The 20,000-nt window shown below is 36.2% G+C and overlaps 3 protein-coding genes across 5 annotated transcripts in view; all 3 read left to right on the forward strand.

The window, feature by feature from the left end:
• Positions 1-2,412: 2,412 nt before the first annotated feature.
• paox (polyamine oxidase) lies at positions 2,413-7,030 on the forward strand. The gene is made up of 7 exons (XM_077236764.1): positions 2,413-2,830; positions 3,696-4,188; positions 4,321-4,520; positions 5,623-5,878; positions 5,965-6,077; positions 6,297-6,451; positions 6,595-7,030. The coding sequence occupies exons 1-7, from the start codon at positions 2,671-2,673 to the stop codon at positions 6,739-6,741; spliced, it is 1,524 nt and encodes a 507-aa protein (XP_077092879.1). The 5' UTR covers positions 2,413-2,670; the 3' UTR covers positions 6,742-7,030.
• Positions 7,031-7,708: 678 nt separating this feature from the next.
• Positions 7,709-14,797, forward strand: LOC143745002 (piggyBac transposable element-derived protein 4). 3 transcript variants are annotated; one of them, XR_013205937.1, is made up of 5 exons: positions 7,730-7,842; positions 8,122-8,652; positions 10,917-11,870; positions 13,027-14,492; positions 14,706-14,797. XR_013205937.1 is itself a non-coding variant. In XM_077236782.1 (4 exons), the coding sequence occupies exons 2-4, from the start codon at positions 8,235-8,237 to the stop codon at positions 13,809-13,811; spliced, it is 2,157 nt and encodes a 718-aa protein (XP_077092897.1). In that variant the 5' UTR covers positions 7,730-7,842; positions 8,122-8,234; the 3' UTR covers positions 13,812-14,797. The 3 variants fall into 3 exon arrangements, 2 of the variants coding, with proteins under 2 accessions (XP_077092898.1, XP_077092897.1); XM_077236782.1 differs by having other exon boundaries at positions 13,027-14,797; XM_077236783.1 differs by lacking the exon at positions 8,122-8,652 and having other exon boundaries at positions 7,709-7,842; positions 13,027-14,797.
• A 408-nt stretch (positions 14,798-15,205) lies between these two features.
• The window catches only part of zcchc24 (zinc finger, CCHC domain containing 24), a 40,892-nt gene continuing 36,097 nt past the window's right edge, over positions 15,206-20,000 (forward strand). The window contains exons 1-2 of the mRNA XM_077236784.1: positions 15,206-15,771; positions 19,616-19,816. Coding sequence (XP_077092899.1) covers positions 15,535-15,771; positions 19,616-19,816 — 438 coding nt within the window. The 5' untranslated portion in view covers positions 15,206-15,534. The remainder of the gene's footprint in view (positions 15,772-19,615; positions 19,817-20,000) is intronic.

Raw genomic sequence — 20,000 nt, forward strand, 5'->3', positions numbered from 1 at the left:
GTCCAGTCTTTCCTGAAGTTGTTCTATTTTCTTCTTCAGCCTGTTTCTTTCTTTTCTTACCTTTTTCTTCCCCTCCACATGTTGCCTATAAACACAATCAATAAATTAGTCAATTAATGATGAGAAAAGGATATGATGTGATAACTGGGGAAAGAACACTATGGAAAAGGATGAAAGAAATCAGGGCTCTGTAGAAGGGTAAAAATTAATCCGGTTGATGGCTGCCAAAACAGCGAGCAGCCATCAACCGGATGTTTTTTCAGTCAGTAAACCTATCACATGCAACCTAAACAACTAATAGTAGGTTACTTTTATTAACTATACTTTGAATTTTCTAACACTTTCTAACACAGCCTAGTCATTTTCTAAAACTCTCAACTGCTCACTGTTGCTCTACCTTGAAGATCCTGGCGGTGGATGGGGCATGATCTGGGGGATGATCTCTTGGGCATGATCTGGACTTTGTGGAGGAGTGGTTATGTTTTTCAGTGCCTCTCTCCTCTCCTTGCTTTTTTTGTAAGCTTCTCTCCACTTTCTACGCTTCAGCCGCTGTTGTCTTTTACTTAATTTATTGATACCTTTCTTTTTTCCTGTCTCTACATTTATTCTCCATCTCTGGCGTTCATTTTGCAGATATTTCTCCCTTTTTTCAGGATCAGCTTTTAGCCGTGCACGATACTGCCTCTGCCTTTCTGCCGCTGTTGTCGGTGCCATCACAGACTCATAGATGTCTGTAGATGTTTAATTTGATATAATTAAATAAACATTCTTTCAGAGCAATTTACTTAACACTGAGATATGGAAATATAGGCAGTTGTATAATAATTCATTTAAATTACTGGATAACTTCAGAACCAAAGTGTTAAAAACACAACCCCATCACAATCTCACAACCCCGTTATGATCAAAGGAGTAACGGGGTTGAGTGTGACGGGGTTGTGATTTTTTGCTCAAAATGGCCACTGCTCTATATGTAGTGAATAAAAGGAGAGCACATGGCATGCATGATATTAAGGAATTGTGTATATTGTTGAAATAGCAAAGATAAATTTCACAAGTAATAGTTTTCTATTTTTATTTGATGTAACGGGGTTGAGTCGTTGAGCTTGACAACCACAATATCACAATATATAAATAAGTTATAAGTATAAAAGAAGGGGGTAACTTGCCTGTGTCTGCATTGAATGTTGTTCTGAAGACTTCAATGATGTCACTTCCTGTTATTGATGCCACATAAGGATCAGTCCATTATTTTTATGGGGGGAGAATGATGTGCGTAACGGGGTTGAGGGGTTACTGAGGTACGGGACTAAATAATGTGATTTTAATGAATAATCATGAACTTACTCTAAAAAAAAACATTAACAGCAAAAAAGCACAGATAGATATTTATGGGAATGCCAATATGTATGGACTTTTTTCTAATTTTATTGTTCATATCCCAAGTACACTTTCATGGAAGGCCATGAGGGACATGACAAAATAGGTAGTGTCAACTGAAAAAAAGGAGATAATTTCTAATATAAAGATAAAATGTATGTCATGTTTTCAAGCTTTATTAAAGGAGACATTTCAATTGATACAAAAAACTTTTTAAAATACATTTTGGTGACCCAATAGATAAAATACTCTTAAAAAGATCAGAGGGACTCAAATCATACCGGTTTCGTGGAATGACTCATTTATATTTCAGTGATCTGACATGTTTCAATGTACTTTGCATGTTCTTTAGTGTGTATTATTTTTCTATTATTTATATTTCAGTGATCTGACATGATTGTTTCAATGACAGTTACTGTACTTTGCACTGTGGAATTAAAACGTCAAATGGAAAATTGTCTGGTTTGATCAATCATATTCTTGAAAAACTGCATAATTATATATATATATATATTATATATACATATATATATAATAAGCGGCGACAGATCGCTCGAAAATAGCGTTTGCCTCCGACGGGCCGTGGAAGGTTCGCCTTCGGTATAACGGCGGCGGAACGGCTGTTGGCCAGCGGAACGAAGGCGGTAGGAAGGCGGCTGCCGCTTTTAAAAAGCGGCTGCCGCCGGCGGTGCGCCATCAAACGTGTTTGCGATTACGCCATTCTGACGCTTCTACTGCCTCCGGAGCGCCACCGGCGGTCCGCTGACTCACTGCTATCTGGGACGTTACTGTACATACCCAGTCTTCCCGTTCGTATTCGCCCACCGCTCCTTGCAGTCGCTTATGTTACAAATATATATATATATATATATATATATATATATATATATATATATATATATATATATATATATATATATATATATATATAAATATATATATATATATATATTTTTTTTAAGTGTCAAGTGTTTGACGGAAATGAATCACTTCCGGTCTATCGTATATAAGCTTTGTTCTGTGCAAACAAGGGAGAAAGGCGGTATTAAAGTAGATTTGTTTGAAGCATCTAAAAGGAACTATTCAGGGCCCTCAAATTTCCTTGCGATTCTGAGACAAGCGTCTAGGTGACGTTGTCGTGGGTCAAGTACAGTTCACGTGAGTAGGGGAGGGGCGTTGAGCGCAAATTCAGAGAGCACAACACAACACACACTTCCTTGCAGTCGTCGAACAGTTAATTCACTTTAAGCCTTACGTCCATGAAGGTATCGTCGTGCACAAACAGATTCAATGGCATTACGTTCAGCTCGTGATTCTCAAATATTTATAATTGGATGCGGCATCTCGGGAATTGGTGCTGCTCAGAAACTACTAAAACACGGTTTTCATAATGTTCACATAATAGAAGCGACTGCAAGGAGCGGTGGGAGAATACGAACGGGAAGACTGGGTATGTACAGTAACGTTAGTTGTGCTTTCAAATTTCAGAAAATTACTTTTCTGCAATCACTGTTAAGGACATTTTGCTATTTGTAATGTGTCATCCTATAGGATGACTATCTTATCTACCGTCTCTTATCGTTTCTTGACACAGGTACAGGAAACTGGGTTAGCATATTTTATTTATTAAACTTAGAATCTAATGATGCGTAATTATTACTATATTCAGTCTTCAGTATTCTGCAATTATGTATTTTGCAACTAACATGGAGCCACTGGATTCGTGGGAGGAGTTTAACGCACAAGTTTAAAAAAAAAATCTGTTCTTCTATGCATGTATGCAAATAGGCCACGTTTTTCATATAGCCGTTAACAATTAAACCCAATAAAACCACACTGGAAATGAATACACGTAGGCAAAGGTCAATTATATAATAAAGTACATTTAAACTGGAAGATTCGATTGTAATTCTGAAAACAAATGTTTTTTTTTCTTAACTAAATGTCAGTGTGGTGCAAGTTGTGCAAGTTGTAACACGTGTTGTTAATGTTACAAATTGAAACAATTTAGTAACTACAATATTTCATGGCCATAAATAAACAAATAACTTTACCTTGAATGTTTTTGCTTGTTTCATGTGTTGTTTCATATTATAATAGTTTTAATTTTTACATTATGCTGAAAAGACAGGCAGGTTTCATTGTGAAAACTTTTTCTATACAGGTATAATGTGCTAAATTGTTTCACTATTGAGGCACAAGAGGTGTATTCAATTCAGTAGAATTTTTGTTGCCAAGACTTGAATGTACCCTGAGAAAAATCTCCATTATGCAGGTCACATTTATTTTTATCACATTTATTTATTTTGTTCAAGGTGATAACATTGTAGAGATTGGCGCCAACTGGATCCATGGCCCATCTAAGGAAAATCCAGTGTTTCGTTTGGCATGTGACTACCAGCTCCTTGACAAAGAATCAATGTCTGAAGAAAACCAGGCCATTGACATTGGTGGACATCCATTGTTTGTTTCCAACTGGTTTACCAGTTCAGGTCGGAAACTGGGGCCTGAGACGATGGGGCCTGCGGTGGAGCTTTTCATGAACTTACTGGAAAGGAGCCAGCAGTTCCATGACAGTGGTGGAGAACCTCTGCCGAGTGTTGGGGAGTTTGTCAAGGCAGAGGCTGAACGGCTGGCCCCGGAGGAGTGGAAGGAGGACCAGGGTAACACTGCGATAAGAATGGCCATGATAAACACACTGCTCAAGCTGGAGTGCAGTATCAGTGGAACACACACCATGGATGATGTTGGCTTGGGAGCCTTTGGCATGTATAAGACTCTTCCAGGACTGGACTGCACTTTCCCAGAGTGAGTGATCAGAGTCTCAGAACCTTTCTTGTACATTTTTGTATCAAGTGTCTGAATTATCCAATTGCATCAATTATTTCTTAAATCATTTAAAGTCTTCTAAATGTGTTCATGCTCTCTTTTTCCACTTAGAGGTTATGAAGGTTTAATTGATCACATGATGAAGGAGCTTCCCAATGACATAGTCTTGTACAACAAGCCAGTGAAGTGCATTCACTGGAACTACACAGAAAATGGACCAGACACTAAAGGAATGCTGTTTCCCATTATGATTGAATGTGTTAATGGAGAGACATTTGCAGCAGACCATGTAATTGTCACCATCCCACTGGGTACGTACAGTACATTCAGCTTCAGCATTGCCTTGTTGGCATAGTTAAAGGGTTAGTTCACCCAAAAATGAAAATTATCCCATAATTTACTCACACTCAAGCCATCCTAGTTGTATATGACTTTCTTCTTTCAACCAAACACAATTGAAATTATTTAAAAAAAAAAAAATCCTGGCTCTTCCAATGGCTTCCAGTAACGGCTGTACGCGAGTCTAGTTCTGACCTCTGACCCCGACGCATGACGTATTGACGAACACAGAAGCACAGAGGATAGAGCAAAGCAAAGCACCAGTCACAAATTAGAAGTCTAAAATTAGAATTTTTAAAGAAAAATGTCGGAGGAGCTTGAGTTTGTTGCCCATCCCTATTTATTTGCACCGCGAGAGGCGTTTACTCTCACCTAAGATTGCACATCCTATGTCATGCGTCGGGTCAGAGTTCACTCTTCCGCCGGAACTCGACTCGCGTACGGCTGTTACCGGAAGCCAGGGATTATAGTTTATTAAGCTATAAATATGGATGTTTTTCTTACAAAGATGTATCGCTTCACTTCAGAAGACCTTTATTAACCCTTTGGAGCTGTATGGATTCATTTTATGATGGATGGATCTGCTTTTTTGGGCTTCCAAATCTAAGTTACCATTCACTCCCATTATAAAGCTTGGAAGAGCCAGGATATTTTGTGTCATATACACCTAGGATGGCTTGAGGGCGAGTACATTTTGGGATTTTTGGGTGAACTAAACCCTTGAACAATTTGCATCTAACAATCATTTGTATTGTACTTAAATAGCATAATCTATCCGTTTGAATCTAAGCTGGCTTTGAAAATAATCCACTGAGAACAAATGAAATGTACTGCCCTTATTTTTGTGTGATTTACAAAGTCAGATTATTGGTTCTCTTATTTTCCTTGTCACTTGAAAAAGTTGTTTTAATATAGGTTAATATAAATAATTCTTTTTTATTATGAAGTTTTATTCTTTATATTATATGATTTTAATTTTGTTATGAATAAAAATAAATAATTTTCATGATGTTTATAAGTTCTTATAACTTTCTGCAAAGCCTAGAACACATCTGATGTGCTGTTCCATTACAGGATACCTGAAGAAGCACCAGAACACTTTTTTGAGCCCTTCTCTTCCACTGCACAAATTGCATTCCATCCAGAGAATGGGCTTTGGTACCAATGACAAGATCTTTCTTGAGTTTGAGCAGCCTTTCTGGGATGTAGACTGTGAGTGGATCTATCTCGTATGGGAGGACGAGACCCATCTTACTGATGTTGTTTCAAATGTAAAGATGTCCTGGATTAGAAAATTGATTGGGTTCACTGTGCTGAAGCCCACAGAGAGGTAAACATAATCTTGGAATTTGCTTCTATACTGCCATTTCAATTTAAACCATTATGAATAAGATTTTCTGATGTTGCATTGTGCAGATATGGACACGTGCTCTGTGGATGGATTGCAGGGCGGGAATCTGAGTACATGGAATCTCTGTCTGAATTTGAAGTGCTGCACACTGTCACACAGCTCCTTCGCTTATTTACTGGTAAACAAAAACATTTTTTACAGGTTGATACTAGGATATCGTTTGATGGAGTCCAAAAGTCTGAGACCACATGCAAAATGTTGAATTAAAAATAAAATGTAATACTTGTAAATTTACAGATTTTTAAAAAGAAAATAAGTAAATTTGTGACTTTTAACTGCATTAAAATAACTATAAATACAAAAAACAGCTTGTTAAGTCTTTTATAACACTTTTCAGGAAATCCAACTATTACACCAAGGAAGCTTTTAAGATCTCAGTGGTTCCATGATCCCTATACCTGTGGATCTTACACCTATGTTGCCAAAGGTTGCTCAGAATATGACCTAGATAACCTTGCTGAACCCTTGCCGCTGAAAGTCTCAAATTCTAAGGTTTGTCAATGTTTAGCCAAGCAGCTATACTACATGCTTAGAGTTATATGCTGTAGGCAGATTTTTTTTCTTTACTCTTAAACTTGCTTTAAATTACTTAATTGATAATATCCTATAACATGGATGATACTTTGTTTTTGCAGCCTTTGCAGGTGTTATTTGCAGGAGAAGCCACACACAGGTCTTTCTTCTCTACAGTGCATGGAGCACTGCTTAGTGGCTGGAGAGAAGCAGAACGTCTTATATCTCACTACACTCCTGCCTCTGGTTCATTCTCATCTAAACTGTGAAAACTCCTCGAGTTCTGAATAGCTGGAAGGATTGACTTGTCATTTTCATTAAAAATAAAGGATTATGTGCTTTAAAATGGGAATAGAAGGAAAATCTGAATGTAATTGATTTAACTGAATTAAATTATACACTGCATGACACGTTAAGATTCAGTCAGCTCGTTCAACAAATGATGATTTGTGTGTCAAAATTACGAATAACTTTTCTCTGAATTCCTTTGCACAAATGTTAATTGTTTTTTGTGATCTGAAAATATTTTTTATATTAAACAAATTTTCTAATACTTCACGAAGCGTGTGTTTGTTTTGTTAAATTTCCAATAGAAATGGTGCTATGGTCATGTTTGTACTAATGTAAGATCATCAAAATTGTTCAGATCATATCTGAATTTTCAGGGTTTATATTTTTAAAAACAATCTCAAATGTTTCATAAAATCTTTGTCTGATTTTATTCTGATTTCATCATGCCATTTGTAGTGTAGACTACTGTAATGTATTGAAGCATTAAAATACACCCAGTTTAGGTTATAAAATCTAATAATTACTGTACACTTGCCTGAACCCTGGTAGAAACTGTCCCTGAAATCATGATTATCATTGCTCAGATGAAAAATATTTTCCAGTGTTTAAGTTAAGCATAGACAGTATTGTCACATTTTGGAGACGGCTGCTTTGGATTGTGAGGTACCCATGTAATTAATTACTTTTTTTTTTTTTTTTTTAAATCAGCAGTACTTAGCTGTGGAACTCATTATTTTGCCGTTTGTGCACTAACGGGAGAATCCAGAGTGAACTACAGGCTTTGGGATATGCTGATTTCACAGTATCCATTTTTTTAGTTAAGGTTTAAGTTAAATTTTCATACAAGGAGCCTGAATATTTTAAAATATTTTAAAAATATTTAATGGGAATCCGTTCTTGTTTACCTAGAATTGATGCAATGTTCTTCTCAGACCCGCGCTGTAGGTGGCGGTATGCATATATGTGGTTGCTTCTCAACTCGTCATAAAGCCAACGAAGAAGAAGATTCAGCGACGTAAAAATGGCTTATCTTTCAGCAAGACAGCAGTTAAAGTAACTTTCCTGAATGCCAATAACTGGTGAGTGGACTGCCATACGACTGCAACATTTATTTTAATTTGTTACCTAAACAAAACAAAATAGAAACAAATTTGTGTTTTTGTGGTGATGTCACAAAATGTTTATTTACCACGGGTGCATTTTATGGTTATTTTAGTTTAGAAAAGTATGAAATTGCTTGGTATTGTTAAGATTGCATTGGCTTTCGAGTATCGTTAGTCTTCATTAAAAAAAAAAAAAACAACAACTGCAAGTTCATCGTTCGACAAAGCACTTAATATCTGCCTTTTTTGTTATAGTTCTGGTTCAGCCATCGGAGGGATTCATGTCCAGTCTCAAGAACAATTACTACAACTGAATGAGAGCTTTAATTCTTTAAATCTGTTCAGCAAAAGTATAAGACTTTGTTGAAATGGAGCAAAGTTTGCCATCTGCAGAAGCAATCCCACAGCACTTAATGAGTGGATGCTTAAAAAGTGAAAATGGATTGCAAACAGACTTCATTCAGTCAGAAATAGAAGTTAAAGTGGAACCTGATCAATATGACCCCTCATCGCTTGAGGTGAATGAACTAGAAACATTTCCTCATTTTTCTGGACATGTTAAGGAGGAGATTTTGGACCATGGCCTGCAAGTCTTACCAGATGGCCTAATGCCTCCAGTTGAGATGGATGAAGAGCTTGAAATCGCAACAAACTCACACACTTCTCCAGATAAACCAAAAAGAAGAACTGGTTCATCAAGCAAAAGAAAAAAACATACAGACAAGCAAGGAAAAAGAAAAGCAACTAATGCATCAAGCCGTACAATAAGATGTCCGACTCAGCAGAGTAAGAAAATGAATTCAGATGTGTCAAGTGAAGGAATCAAATGTTTAGTAATGCAGGGAAATGCCACACAACATCCAGAGAAATCAGGTAAAGCCAGAATATCCATTAAACAGCACAAAGAAGATCAATTTATTTGTGAAACCTGTGGGAAAGAATTCCAGCGGTCGGATCTTCTCACGGATCACATGAAAATTCACAGGCGACAGAAGCCATATACTTGTGATCAGTGTGAAATGAAGTTTGCCAAGCCCTCTTATTTGAAAATACACTTGCGTAGACATGCTGGTGACAGGCCTTTTCCATGTGACCAGTGTGAGAAGAGGTTTTTTGACATCTATGACTTAAGGGTGCACCAGAGAGATCACACTGGAGAGAGACCTTATATGTGCTCTGAGTGTGGGAAAGGTTTTAAACGCATTTACATACTTAACAAACATAAACGGACCCACTCAAAGGAGAAACCTTTCCAGTGCCCTGTGTGTGGTAAAGCATACAAATATGGGTACAGTTACAGGTTGCATATGAAAGACCATCTTGACTAGGGTCCATAATGTGTGTCGGCATATGTTAACAACAAAAGGGTCTACATTTTTTTATTCCTTCCTCAAAGGAAGATGATTTCCCTATGTAAAGTGTAAAATGTGCTTATAAATTTATTGGATTTGAGCAGGTTTTTTTAATGTTCTTTTTTTTTTATGTGGATTGAATCATCGATGAGTTTGTTCCTCTCTTGAAGAATCTGGCTAATGAGGTTGTCCAGTGATTTATAGTAGACCATACTCTTGCTTATTACATATCTTTAATGTTTTAAAAGCAGGTTTCTGTGACCTTTATGTTGCAAGCTTGCATTAAAAATTAGGTTGATTAAAAATAAATTCTCTTTCTGACAATTTGTGTTTGAAGAAATGTTTCAGCTAGTTCAAAAGAATCAAATGTGGCAAATCAGTATAGAATTATCTCCTGATTTGTCAGTGATGATAAAAAGTATCAACACTAAAAACAAACCTTCATTGAATGAAGTATTGATAGAATGGTAATGGTTTGGAAATAAATGCAATTTCGCTATGTTCTGTATTTCTATGTACACTGAAGATTTTGAGGTCAGTAAAACATTTTGTTTAATGCTTTTCTTTGCATTTTTTTTATTCTTAATAAGGCGGTATTTGATAAAAAATAGTAAAAACTGATTTTGTGATATAATAATACATAAAAAAACCTGTTTTCCGATTTTAAAATATCATATATCATGTCTTCAGTGTCGCATGGTTTTTCGAAATCATTCTAATTATTATTATTATTATTAATAATAAATCAATATTTAACTTTTGTTCTGCTTAATGTATGGGCAAACAGTGTTACTTTGTTTTTAGGATTCTTTAATGAATAGAACGTTGAAAAGAACAGCATTTATTTAAATTCGAAATCTTTTGTAACATCATAAATTACTTCACTGTCACTTTTGATCAATTTAAAGCATACTTTTTGAATAAAAGTATTAATTTAACAAACAATTTATTTACAGACCTCAAACTTTTGAACAGTAGTGTGTGTGTGTGTGTATATATATATATATATATATATATTTTTTTTTTTTCTTTCTTTTTTTCTTTTACTGGACATAATTTTATTTCAAACCTGTATGATTTCTGTGAAACCAAAAGAAGACCCCCCCTCCCCCCATACAATGAAAGTCAATTCTGGACCCCAGTGACTTTCATTGTATGAAAAAAAGCAGTTGAAATTTTCTTCAAATTGTCTCATGTTGTGTTCCGCAGAAGAAAGAAAATCATATTGGTTTGAAATTACTTGAATTTGAGTAAATGAAAGAATCTTCATGTTGGAGTGAGCTATTATTTAAACATTTCTCCACCAGAGGGAGGCCAATGCTGCACATTATGTCCTCTCCTGATTTCACTTTTAATATGCATATGCCCAATATGCAGCCAGTGACAATAAAACTGTTCATATCTAAATTTTGCCTACAAAAAGGTTTTGGTTTTTTATATTAAAAGTTGCATCTTCTGAAAACAATTTTAGTGTGAAGTACACTATGTATAGTGTATTGGATCAGATCAGTTTATACTGTGCAAGAGGAAAGAGAAAGTTGTGTATGTGTGTGTTTAAGGTGGAATCATGTAAGTTATATACTGTTTGTGCTAAAAGCTTAATTCACATCAATAAATACCATTGATGCGTTGAATTTGCTTGTACATTTAATGATGCCAATATAACTATTTGGGCTTCTTGTGTTTATATTTTTACAGTTTTGTCCATGGTGCACCGAAAGGCCGAGGTTACAGCTTCACTAACAGAAGAATATGAATCCATTGCTGCCCCTGATTTAGAATCAGAGGTCTCTGATAGTGATGGCCCAGAAAGCAGCAGTGTCCCAGATGTGGTAGAGGGTCAGAAAACTGTCCTCACAGACTTTGACTTCTCATCTGAGGAATCCTGTGATGAGGAGAGTGAAGATCGCTTGAGTCGATGGAGCAAAGGAGACTCTTATTGGAGCAAATGTCCTCCTCAAAGTGACACTAGGACCTTCTCACAGAGATGTCAAGGGCCCGCACAAGGGTCTTTACTGGTGACACCTAAAGACGCCTGGGAACTTTTCATAAGCGAAAACATCATTGATGAAATCCTGCAATGCACCAACTTGGGTGGACAGAGAGCAGCGTCAACAAAAGGCAAAGTGTGGCTAGAAGTCACTAAAGAAGAGCTAAATGCCTTTATTGGTCTAAGCCTTCTCATCGGTTTGGAGAGAAACGGTGATGTCCCAGTACGGGAACTGTTTATGGATCCGTTACAGAACCCGCTTTATAGAGCTACCATGTCTGTTGGAAGATATGAAGACCTTCACGGATGCCTGCAATTTGATGATAAGAAAACCAGAGTGCTAAGAGAGGCATCAGACCACATGGCAGCCTTCCGAAATGTGTGGGACATGTTCCTGAGCAACTGTAGGAAAAGGTTCATCCCCGGGGATTGTGTCACTGTGGGAGAGCAGCTCGTGCCATTCAGGGGAAGATGCAAGTTTCTGCAACACTTGCCAAGACTCCCCGCCAAGTATGGCATAAAAATCTTTTGGATGTGCGATGCCGAGGTTCCCTACGCCATTGATGCTGTCGTCTACACAGGCAGGCAGCCAGGAGAAGAGACTGAAGAGAACCTTGCAGAGAACACAGTTTTGAGGTTGTCCAGTGGACTTCAGAAAAAAGGTAATGTTTTTTTCTCCACAACTTTTTGTGATTTGTAAGCAATAATGCGTTTCCTGTTTCCAGTATAAGGCTCAGTAAATGTTTTTTTAATTGATGTTTTATTCAGGAAATTCATTTTATTTGAGAAATTACATTCAATGGAATTTCTAATGATCTAAATCACAGCTTTCACTAAAATATTAAGCAGCACAACCGTTCTTCTAAAAGAAATGTTTCTTGAGCAGCAAATCAGCATGTTAGAATGATTTATTAAGGATCATGTGACACTGAAGACTGGAGAAATGGCTGCTAAAAATTCAGCTTTGCCGTGACATGGATAAATTACATTTTAAAATAGGTTAAAACATTTTATTTTAATTGTCAAGTCAAGTCACCTTTATTTATATAGCGCTCTTTACAATACAGATTGTTTCAAAGCAGCTTTACAGTGATAACAGGAAAATAATGCAACAAAGTTTTTTTCTAGAAGAAAATAGCGTCATAGTCCAGCTTAAGTAAGTTCAGTGATGGTTTATTTTTGTTGTAAAAAAGTTATTAATTTAGTTAATTATATATATATATATATATATATATATATATATATATATATATATATATATATATATAGCCACTCTGGATAAAACCTTGATGCCATCATCCAGCTCAGCTCAGTTCAGTTCTCATATAATGGTGTCAATGCAGGCAGATCAATAATATTTTTAAATATATAAATGTCCCAAACTAAGCAAGCCAAAAGCCAAAGGCGACAGTGGCAAGAAACCAAAATTCCATCAGGTGACAGAATAGAGAAAAAAAATAAACCTTGGGAGAAACCGGTTCTCCTCTGGCCAACGAACTAACAGTCTATATTCAGAAAATTGTAATAGTTTTTCTAAATTTTATATTCTGTATATGCACTTAAGATTCAGCAGTGTGGGGAAACAGTGGTACAAGAAGTAGCCATTTATCAGGCGGGTTGATCCAAAGCCACTATCTTTGAAACACTTTGGATGAACTGCCTTTCTCAAAAGCACAAAGTTCATACTAGTTGACTTCTTGTCGGGATCAAACCGGCAGCCTTCTAAATACCAGCTCTGAGCCTCAAACACCTTGCCAGACCATCATTGTTTTTGTGTTACCTAACTATGTTGCTTTTTTATGTTGTTTCTCATGATAGGTCTTAATATAACAATGGACAGCTACTTCACCAGTATCCCTCTGGCAGAGAATCTTTTTGAGAAAAACTTGACCATGGTTGGGACCCTTCACCTTAAGAATCCACATGTGCCACCGATTATGAAGCCATCCAAGTTACGAGCGCTGCATACCTCTGAGTGTGGTTTTTGTGGCAATGTGTCCATGGTGAGCTATGTACCAAAAAGAAAAAAGGCAGAGATTATTTTAAGTACGTTGCATACCAGCGAAGCACTGAATGAAACAGGTGCTAAAAACAAGCCAGAGGTCTTTCAGTATTACAACCGCACCAAAGGAGGAGTCAACAATGTTCAGCAAATGGCCAGCAATTATGCCTGCAAGCGCCGTACGAAGAGATGGCCCATGCTGCTGTGGTATAACATGTTGAATATTGCCATTGTAAACTCCTACTCCATTTTCAATGCTCAGCACCCTAGTTTCATGGGAGGTGGTCATAACACCCAGCGGATGTTCATAAAAGAGCTGGTGAAAGAGCTTGTAGCGCCTCAGATTCATAGGCGCAAAGAAAGCCATGGATTATCCAAGAACATCCTTGAGGCCATGGGGAGGTGTGGGGTACCCACATCACTGTCAACTGTCACTTCTGAAATCCAACAACAGAGCTGTCAGAACAGAAGAAGAAAGAGATGTTATTACTGTCGATCTGCAAGAGACAGAAAAGTGAGCAGCTACTGTTGTGAATGCAGTAAACCTGTCTGCAGAGAACACAGTCACATAGTAGTGATTTGCTACCAGTGCATGCATTAGCAACATCTAGCAGTTTCAATGTCTATCTGTATAATGAGTGTATTTTCAACAAGTTACATTTCTAAAAGATTTTTGAAGTAATATTGTTTAAAAGATTCAGTGTTTATCCTACTGTAAATATGGGTTCTTTAACTATTTGAGTAAAGGCTGCAGTCCATAATATAATAAGCGAGTACATCATGAATCCATTTTCCAAACCGTGTTTTTGTCTTATCCTGAATCACTACGGTACACCTATAATAAGTGTTTATATTCTGACTATTTTAGACTGGAACAGGTGGTAGCAATGCGGATTAGCCCAGTACCTGCGTGATTCCTAATAGACATAAACAGAGAGAAGTAGCTTCGGCTACAATGTTCTTCCGCAAGATGCATGCAGTTCTGTTTATTAACTGGTAGAGCGCCAAAAATAACGTAATGCAGCTTTAAATGAATTAATCTTTAATTGGTTATCTTTAATTTCACAATGTAAATTTTATATACAATGTTGAATTAATTGACATTTAACAGTTTTATGGATTAAATATATATTCTTATCTATATATAAATAGCTGTTCATTTTAGATCAGCTAGGTGAATGAAGTGTCCTAAAGTGTCTGCAAAAGGACAAGTCGAGTATATTAACAACGCCGCAAGGTGGAGCAAAAATCAGTTAGCGATTGTAACCAAGAGATACCTCAGGTGAGTTAATCAAATGTTGAAATAATCAGCTTGTTATGTGAGTCTTTTAGATTATTTTGAAAACCCTCTAGTCCAGCAAAATACAACCTTTATGTTCTGGATTTCTTTCTTTCTTATATTAATTATATAATACTTCTGTGCTTCAATATGGTTGATTAAATTCAAAACAAACGTTCAGTGTTAAACTAATATTTGATTTATCTTTTTTTCCAGGTGTTTTAAGGCACATTTTCTCTTGGGTCTGTTTATGGGTCATCACTTAAGAATCTCACCCCTGTTGTTAAATAAACAAAACCATTTGCTTACAGCAGCCTATTGGCTTCCTTAAGGTGTTTAGTTTCACGTATTATACCACTAACCTGTTCCATGTGAACTATGGTGTCAAATGAATTGTTTTGTGGAGGGGGAATTTCTAAAGCGGTTTAGTGGTTTTATTTCCCCTAATATTAAGTATAGGAGTAAAACTCTTATTGTATATATCATTAAACGGCCCTATTTAAATGCGTATGAAATAGTGCTTTGCCAAAACTGTAGGAATTGTATATATTTACAAATCCTCTCGTTTAAAACAATTGTAGGCTAAATAATTTTTTGTAAGAAGTTGCATTTTTAAATACTTTCCGTGATCAATATGAATATTCTGTTCAAATTAGCAAGTAGCCAGTAATCAACAGGTTGTCCCTATATACAAGCCCATATGTTAAACATCGGGTGTTGATTGGCTGTTTAAGACAATGACGCGCGCAGACACCATATGAATATTCAATGAGTTCCTTGCTGGTACAGTGCAAATAAAGCGAGATAACGGGCCGTGGACAGCGGATTAAAACTTTTTATTCTGACATGTAAGAGCGATGACTTTTGTGTAAATATAAACCTGGGACACGGATCCCAGCGAAGGAATAGGGTCTGAGCTGGAAGAAGAGAGAAGCGCTGTTTTTTTTTTGGGTGTGGAAAACCGGACGCCCCATTCACTATAGACTCTGAACAAGTTTGCCTTTTCCAAAAGCAACATTGGAAGAGCAAAAGTTATAGTAACAACATGAGCTTGTTGTCTGCTATAGACACCAGTACCTCAGTGTACCAGCCTGCACAGCTTCTTAACTGGGTTTACCTTTCTTTACAAGACACGCATCAGACGAGTGCTTTCGATGCCTTCCGACCCGAGCCCAACTCTTCCCACCCGGACCTGAACTACAGCAAAACTCCTGCCAATGACCTGAGCTCCTCTCTCAACTCCAACTATCTCAACAACTTCTTTCAGCTGCAGAGAAATGAGGTAACTTGTTTTATGTCCTCCTACATTTCCTTTATTTTGGAAATAAGTAAATGGAAATAACAGTCGACTGGAATAGGATTTATTATGTAAAGCGCAGTTGATGCATGTCTAACATAGCGCGCGACTAGTTCCAACTTGGTTACATTTGTTACTACAATACACTGATGCTTTGGGTGATTCACATAATTTTTTTAGTCGTAATCTCGTTTTTGTCATGGGAAACTTGTAACAATAATATTGTAGGCTAATATAATTAGGCCCTAATAGATGTAATTATTTATTTAGCAATACTATGTGACAAAACGTCATTGAATAGGCCTATTTGAAAAAACACTAAAACCGTGCCAGTTTGCAACTTTGCACACTTAGTTTATTGTTTTGTAACAGCACGTGGACAGCCAAATGGGGCAGCCATCCATGAAAGTATATTTTGATAATAAGGCTACTTGCATTTAATTTGTTGCTTAATTTGAACAGGTAGACTCTAAAAAAATCATAAGTCTCCGTTTAATTAATGCTTACTGATCTCTATAGGCCTAAAAATGTGGGCTGCCATAATTGAGGTCATGAATATGAAAGATGTTGCTCGTTTGTGATGTTGCTATAGTTGCTGAAGAGATGACACTCAATCTGTATTATATTTTATAACGTAAAGGAAGTTGTTAATATAATCAATGATCCTCTCTGATTGACTAGATTTGATTGTATTATCAAAGGTGCCAGATTATAAGAAGAACATTTTAAGGAAAATTATGAATATTTCCTGATTCGACTGAGATTAATGTATGCTACGTTTGGGATATATATCCGAGATTAATGAATGCTACGTTTGGGATATATATATATATATATATATATATATATAGATAGATATTTTACATGTTCATATATATGTTTTACATGTTTACATGTTCAAGCTTCTGGAAGTAATTTTCTTATTTAGAAAAATAACCCGAAGAGAACAAAAAGATTCAACAAATTTGTCTTAACCATTATATTTAATTTGAAAAGCATAACCTAATTTTTATGATAATTGAATACCAAACCTATATCCCTTACTTTATATATATATATATATATATAGGCAGATTTTTATTTTTAAAGGCCAGTTATTTCATTGATCCAGGATAATATGCATCCTGATAAAGTTCCCTTGGCCTTTGGAAATAAAATAGCCCCACATCATCACATAGCCTGTGATCCATGAAATAACTGGCCTTTTAAAAATAAAAATCTGCCTGACTCTATGGGAATTTAACAGAGGGGTGTCCAGACTTATGCACCCTGTATTTTAAGGAAGAACATTTATTTAGTTAAGATACATTATTCATACACAAAGAAAATTGGTGTCCTTAAAGGTTGGATTTTTCCTCATTTTTCTAATTAAGGCATTAAGATCAATTTCCAAAAGATGATTTTTTATTCCTCTTTTTAGGCAACTTAAGCATGGGTGTCCTAACTTATTCACATCACTGTATATATATTTTCTTTTTCTTTTATATATAGAAATTTCAGGAATATAGGTGTGGTTTTCAATGTTCATTACAATTAGGTAATGCTTTTCAAATGAAATATTATGACAAGTCTGTTGAATCTTTTTGTACTCTCCAGGTTATTTTTCTAAATAAGAAAATTACTTCCAGAAGCTTGAACATGTAAACGTATTTTCTTTTTAATGATGTAATGACAGTGTTGTGGCTGAGGGAAACAAGGGAAAGTGTTGATGTTTAGTGGAAAGTTTGAGGAAGGGCAAAACTTTCATTTGTAGTCAGAGTTAATAAAAACAGTTCTTTCTCTTTCTCTCCCTTCCCCCTCTTTTTTCTCTCTTTTCTTTTTCTCACTTGTGGAGGGAATAGTATGCTTTCAAAATCCCCTCAATTATTATACAAATTTCAGTTTTATCAGAGTAATTTTTTCCATGTGAGACCGAAAATCAATCTTTATTTTTGTTTGTATAACTAATTTCTTTCTGAGAAAGTGTGTGTGTGTGTGAATGGCAGTAGTACAGGCTAGGAGTGGCCCCCTGACTGTCTCTCCAGCTGTGTGAAGGGGTGAGGAAAGATGTCCTCAACTGGTGTAAATGTGTGTGAGTGAGGGCCATATCCCTCAGGAGGGACATAGCCAAATTCCTTTCTGACAGCTACAATCAGTATTGCGGTTTCATTATTGTATAAAAGTCGATAATAATTCTATGAATGCATTCAGACGTAACCGCTGACCATCGTAATTATTGTATTTCCATGACGTTTAAAATTGGTTGTTGACATTTAAAACATGGCTGTGCAGTTTAGTTTAATGTTTACAGAGAATCCCATACATTTCATTTGCCTTTTCTGAATTTTTTGTTGACGTTTACTGTCTGTTGGTCATAACTCAGATAAAATAACTGCAGCTGGATGCTTATTTGTTATGACACAGCTTTTTATTGGCCAATTTATTTTGAACATAAACACGTTTAAATATTTCCAATTTCTTCTAACTCCTAATTTTTTGCAAGACACGCTCAGAATAAAGTTTAAATTTAGTTGGAATTGGCCTGCATGTTTCTCATGGATTTCTCACAAAAAATGTATATGCGATGTATTTGAATGTCCACAATGGAAAATGAATGGCACATGTATATCTATATAAAAAATAATCGAATGAGGCATTTTTTGTTGTATCCAGAGTTGCTCTACCTGATGAAAAGAGACTAGTCTGAGAGATATATGCAGAAACTGTTTATTGTCCTGGCTTGCTGAGAACTAGATGACAGTTATCTGGACTTGCCACATAAAGTTTCAAGACTGTACAACATGAGACTTCAACAATAACATAACCTTCCAAACCCTTACCAAAGGAAGACATCACTCAAGCAACATCTTCCCATCCAAACATTTGTTTCAGTAGCGTGTGTTTGACTATCTCTCAGTGGTTATATAGCAATCTGATTTGCAAATCTTAGACTGATGTACTTATCAGTGACTTAAGTGGATTATGCCGCCTCAATTTAGGAACTGATTCTGAATTAGGAATCTCATTAATTAGTTAATATGCTAAGATTTCCACATCACTGAGGACATTGTTTTTGATTATAAAATCATGTTTAAATTTTTGCTTTAGCCTATAGGATGGATTTAATTGAGAGCAGCATATTATTAAAGGGTTAGTTCACCCCAAAATGACTCTTCCTCATATCGTTCCATACCCGTAACTTAGGCCTTTGTTCATCTACTGAACACAAATGAATATTTTTTTAATGAAATCGGAGAGCTTTCTGTCCCTCCATTGAAAGTCTACGCAACTACCAGTTTAAGCCCCAGAAAGGTAGTAAAGACATTATTAAAGTAATCCATGTGACTCCAGTGGTTTAACCTCAATTTTATTAAGCGACACTAGTGCTTTGTTTGAGCAAAAAAAACTTAATTTACATGATTTACAAAATATTATTTTCAACATGCATTCACGACAGCACCACGACACATTCGTGTTGTGTTGACATGAGAGCTGACATTGTTGCGTGAATGCACATTGGAGATTAATGTTTTTTAAATAACAAATTATGTTTTTTTTTGCACAAACAAAGTACTTGAGTCAAGTACTTTTACTACCTTTCTGGGGCTTGAAAGTGGTAGGTTTGTTGCTGATAAGGTACAGAAAACTCTCAGATTTCATTAAAAAGATCTTCATTTGTGTTCCGAAGACGTACGGGTTTGGAACGATATGAAGGTGAGTTATTAATCACAGAATTTAAATTTTTGGGTGAACTTACCCTTTAAGTATATTGTTTCTTTCATTTTTTGCTTCTATGTTCATATTATGATGACTAAATTTTGGATTGTGGATGTCCTGTTATGTTCTGCAGGCCCTGAATAATGGTTTATACAAAAGCGTGTCCCCGTACGGCTCTCTTAACAACATAGTGGATGGGCTGAACTCTCTAACGGACCACTTCTCCGACCTCTCCCTGTCCTCTGAGCCACGCAAGCCCAGCAAGAGACCTCCACCAAACTACCTGTGCCATCTCTGCTTCAACAAGGGACACTATATCAAAGACTGCCCTCAGGTAAGCAGCCAGAAACACATGTTGCCTCATTGGCCTACTTGTCAAACAAGCATCTCTCTGTCTTTTTAGTCATGTGTATCTAGTTATCTCAGAGAGCTAGTGTGCTGAGCGTTGAGAGGTACTGTAACACAAGGCCACTGAGCAATGCTTTTTCAAATATGGAAATCATCTGATTTTCTGTCTC

This window comes from Siphateles boraxobius, unplaced genomic scaffold, assembly GCF_051911475.1.
Source record: "Siphateles boraxobius isolate OS27281-9 unplaced genomic scaffold, OSU_SipBor_1 20, whole genome shotgun sequence".
Classification (NCBI taxonomy): Eukaryota; Metazoa; Chordata; class Actinopteri; order Cypriniformes; family Leuciscidae; genus Siphateles; species Siphateles boraxobius.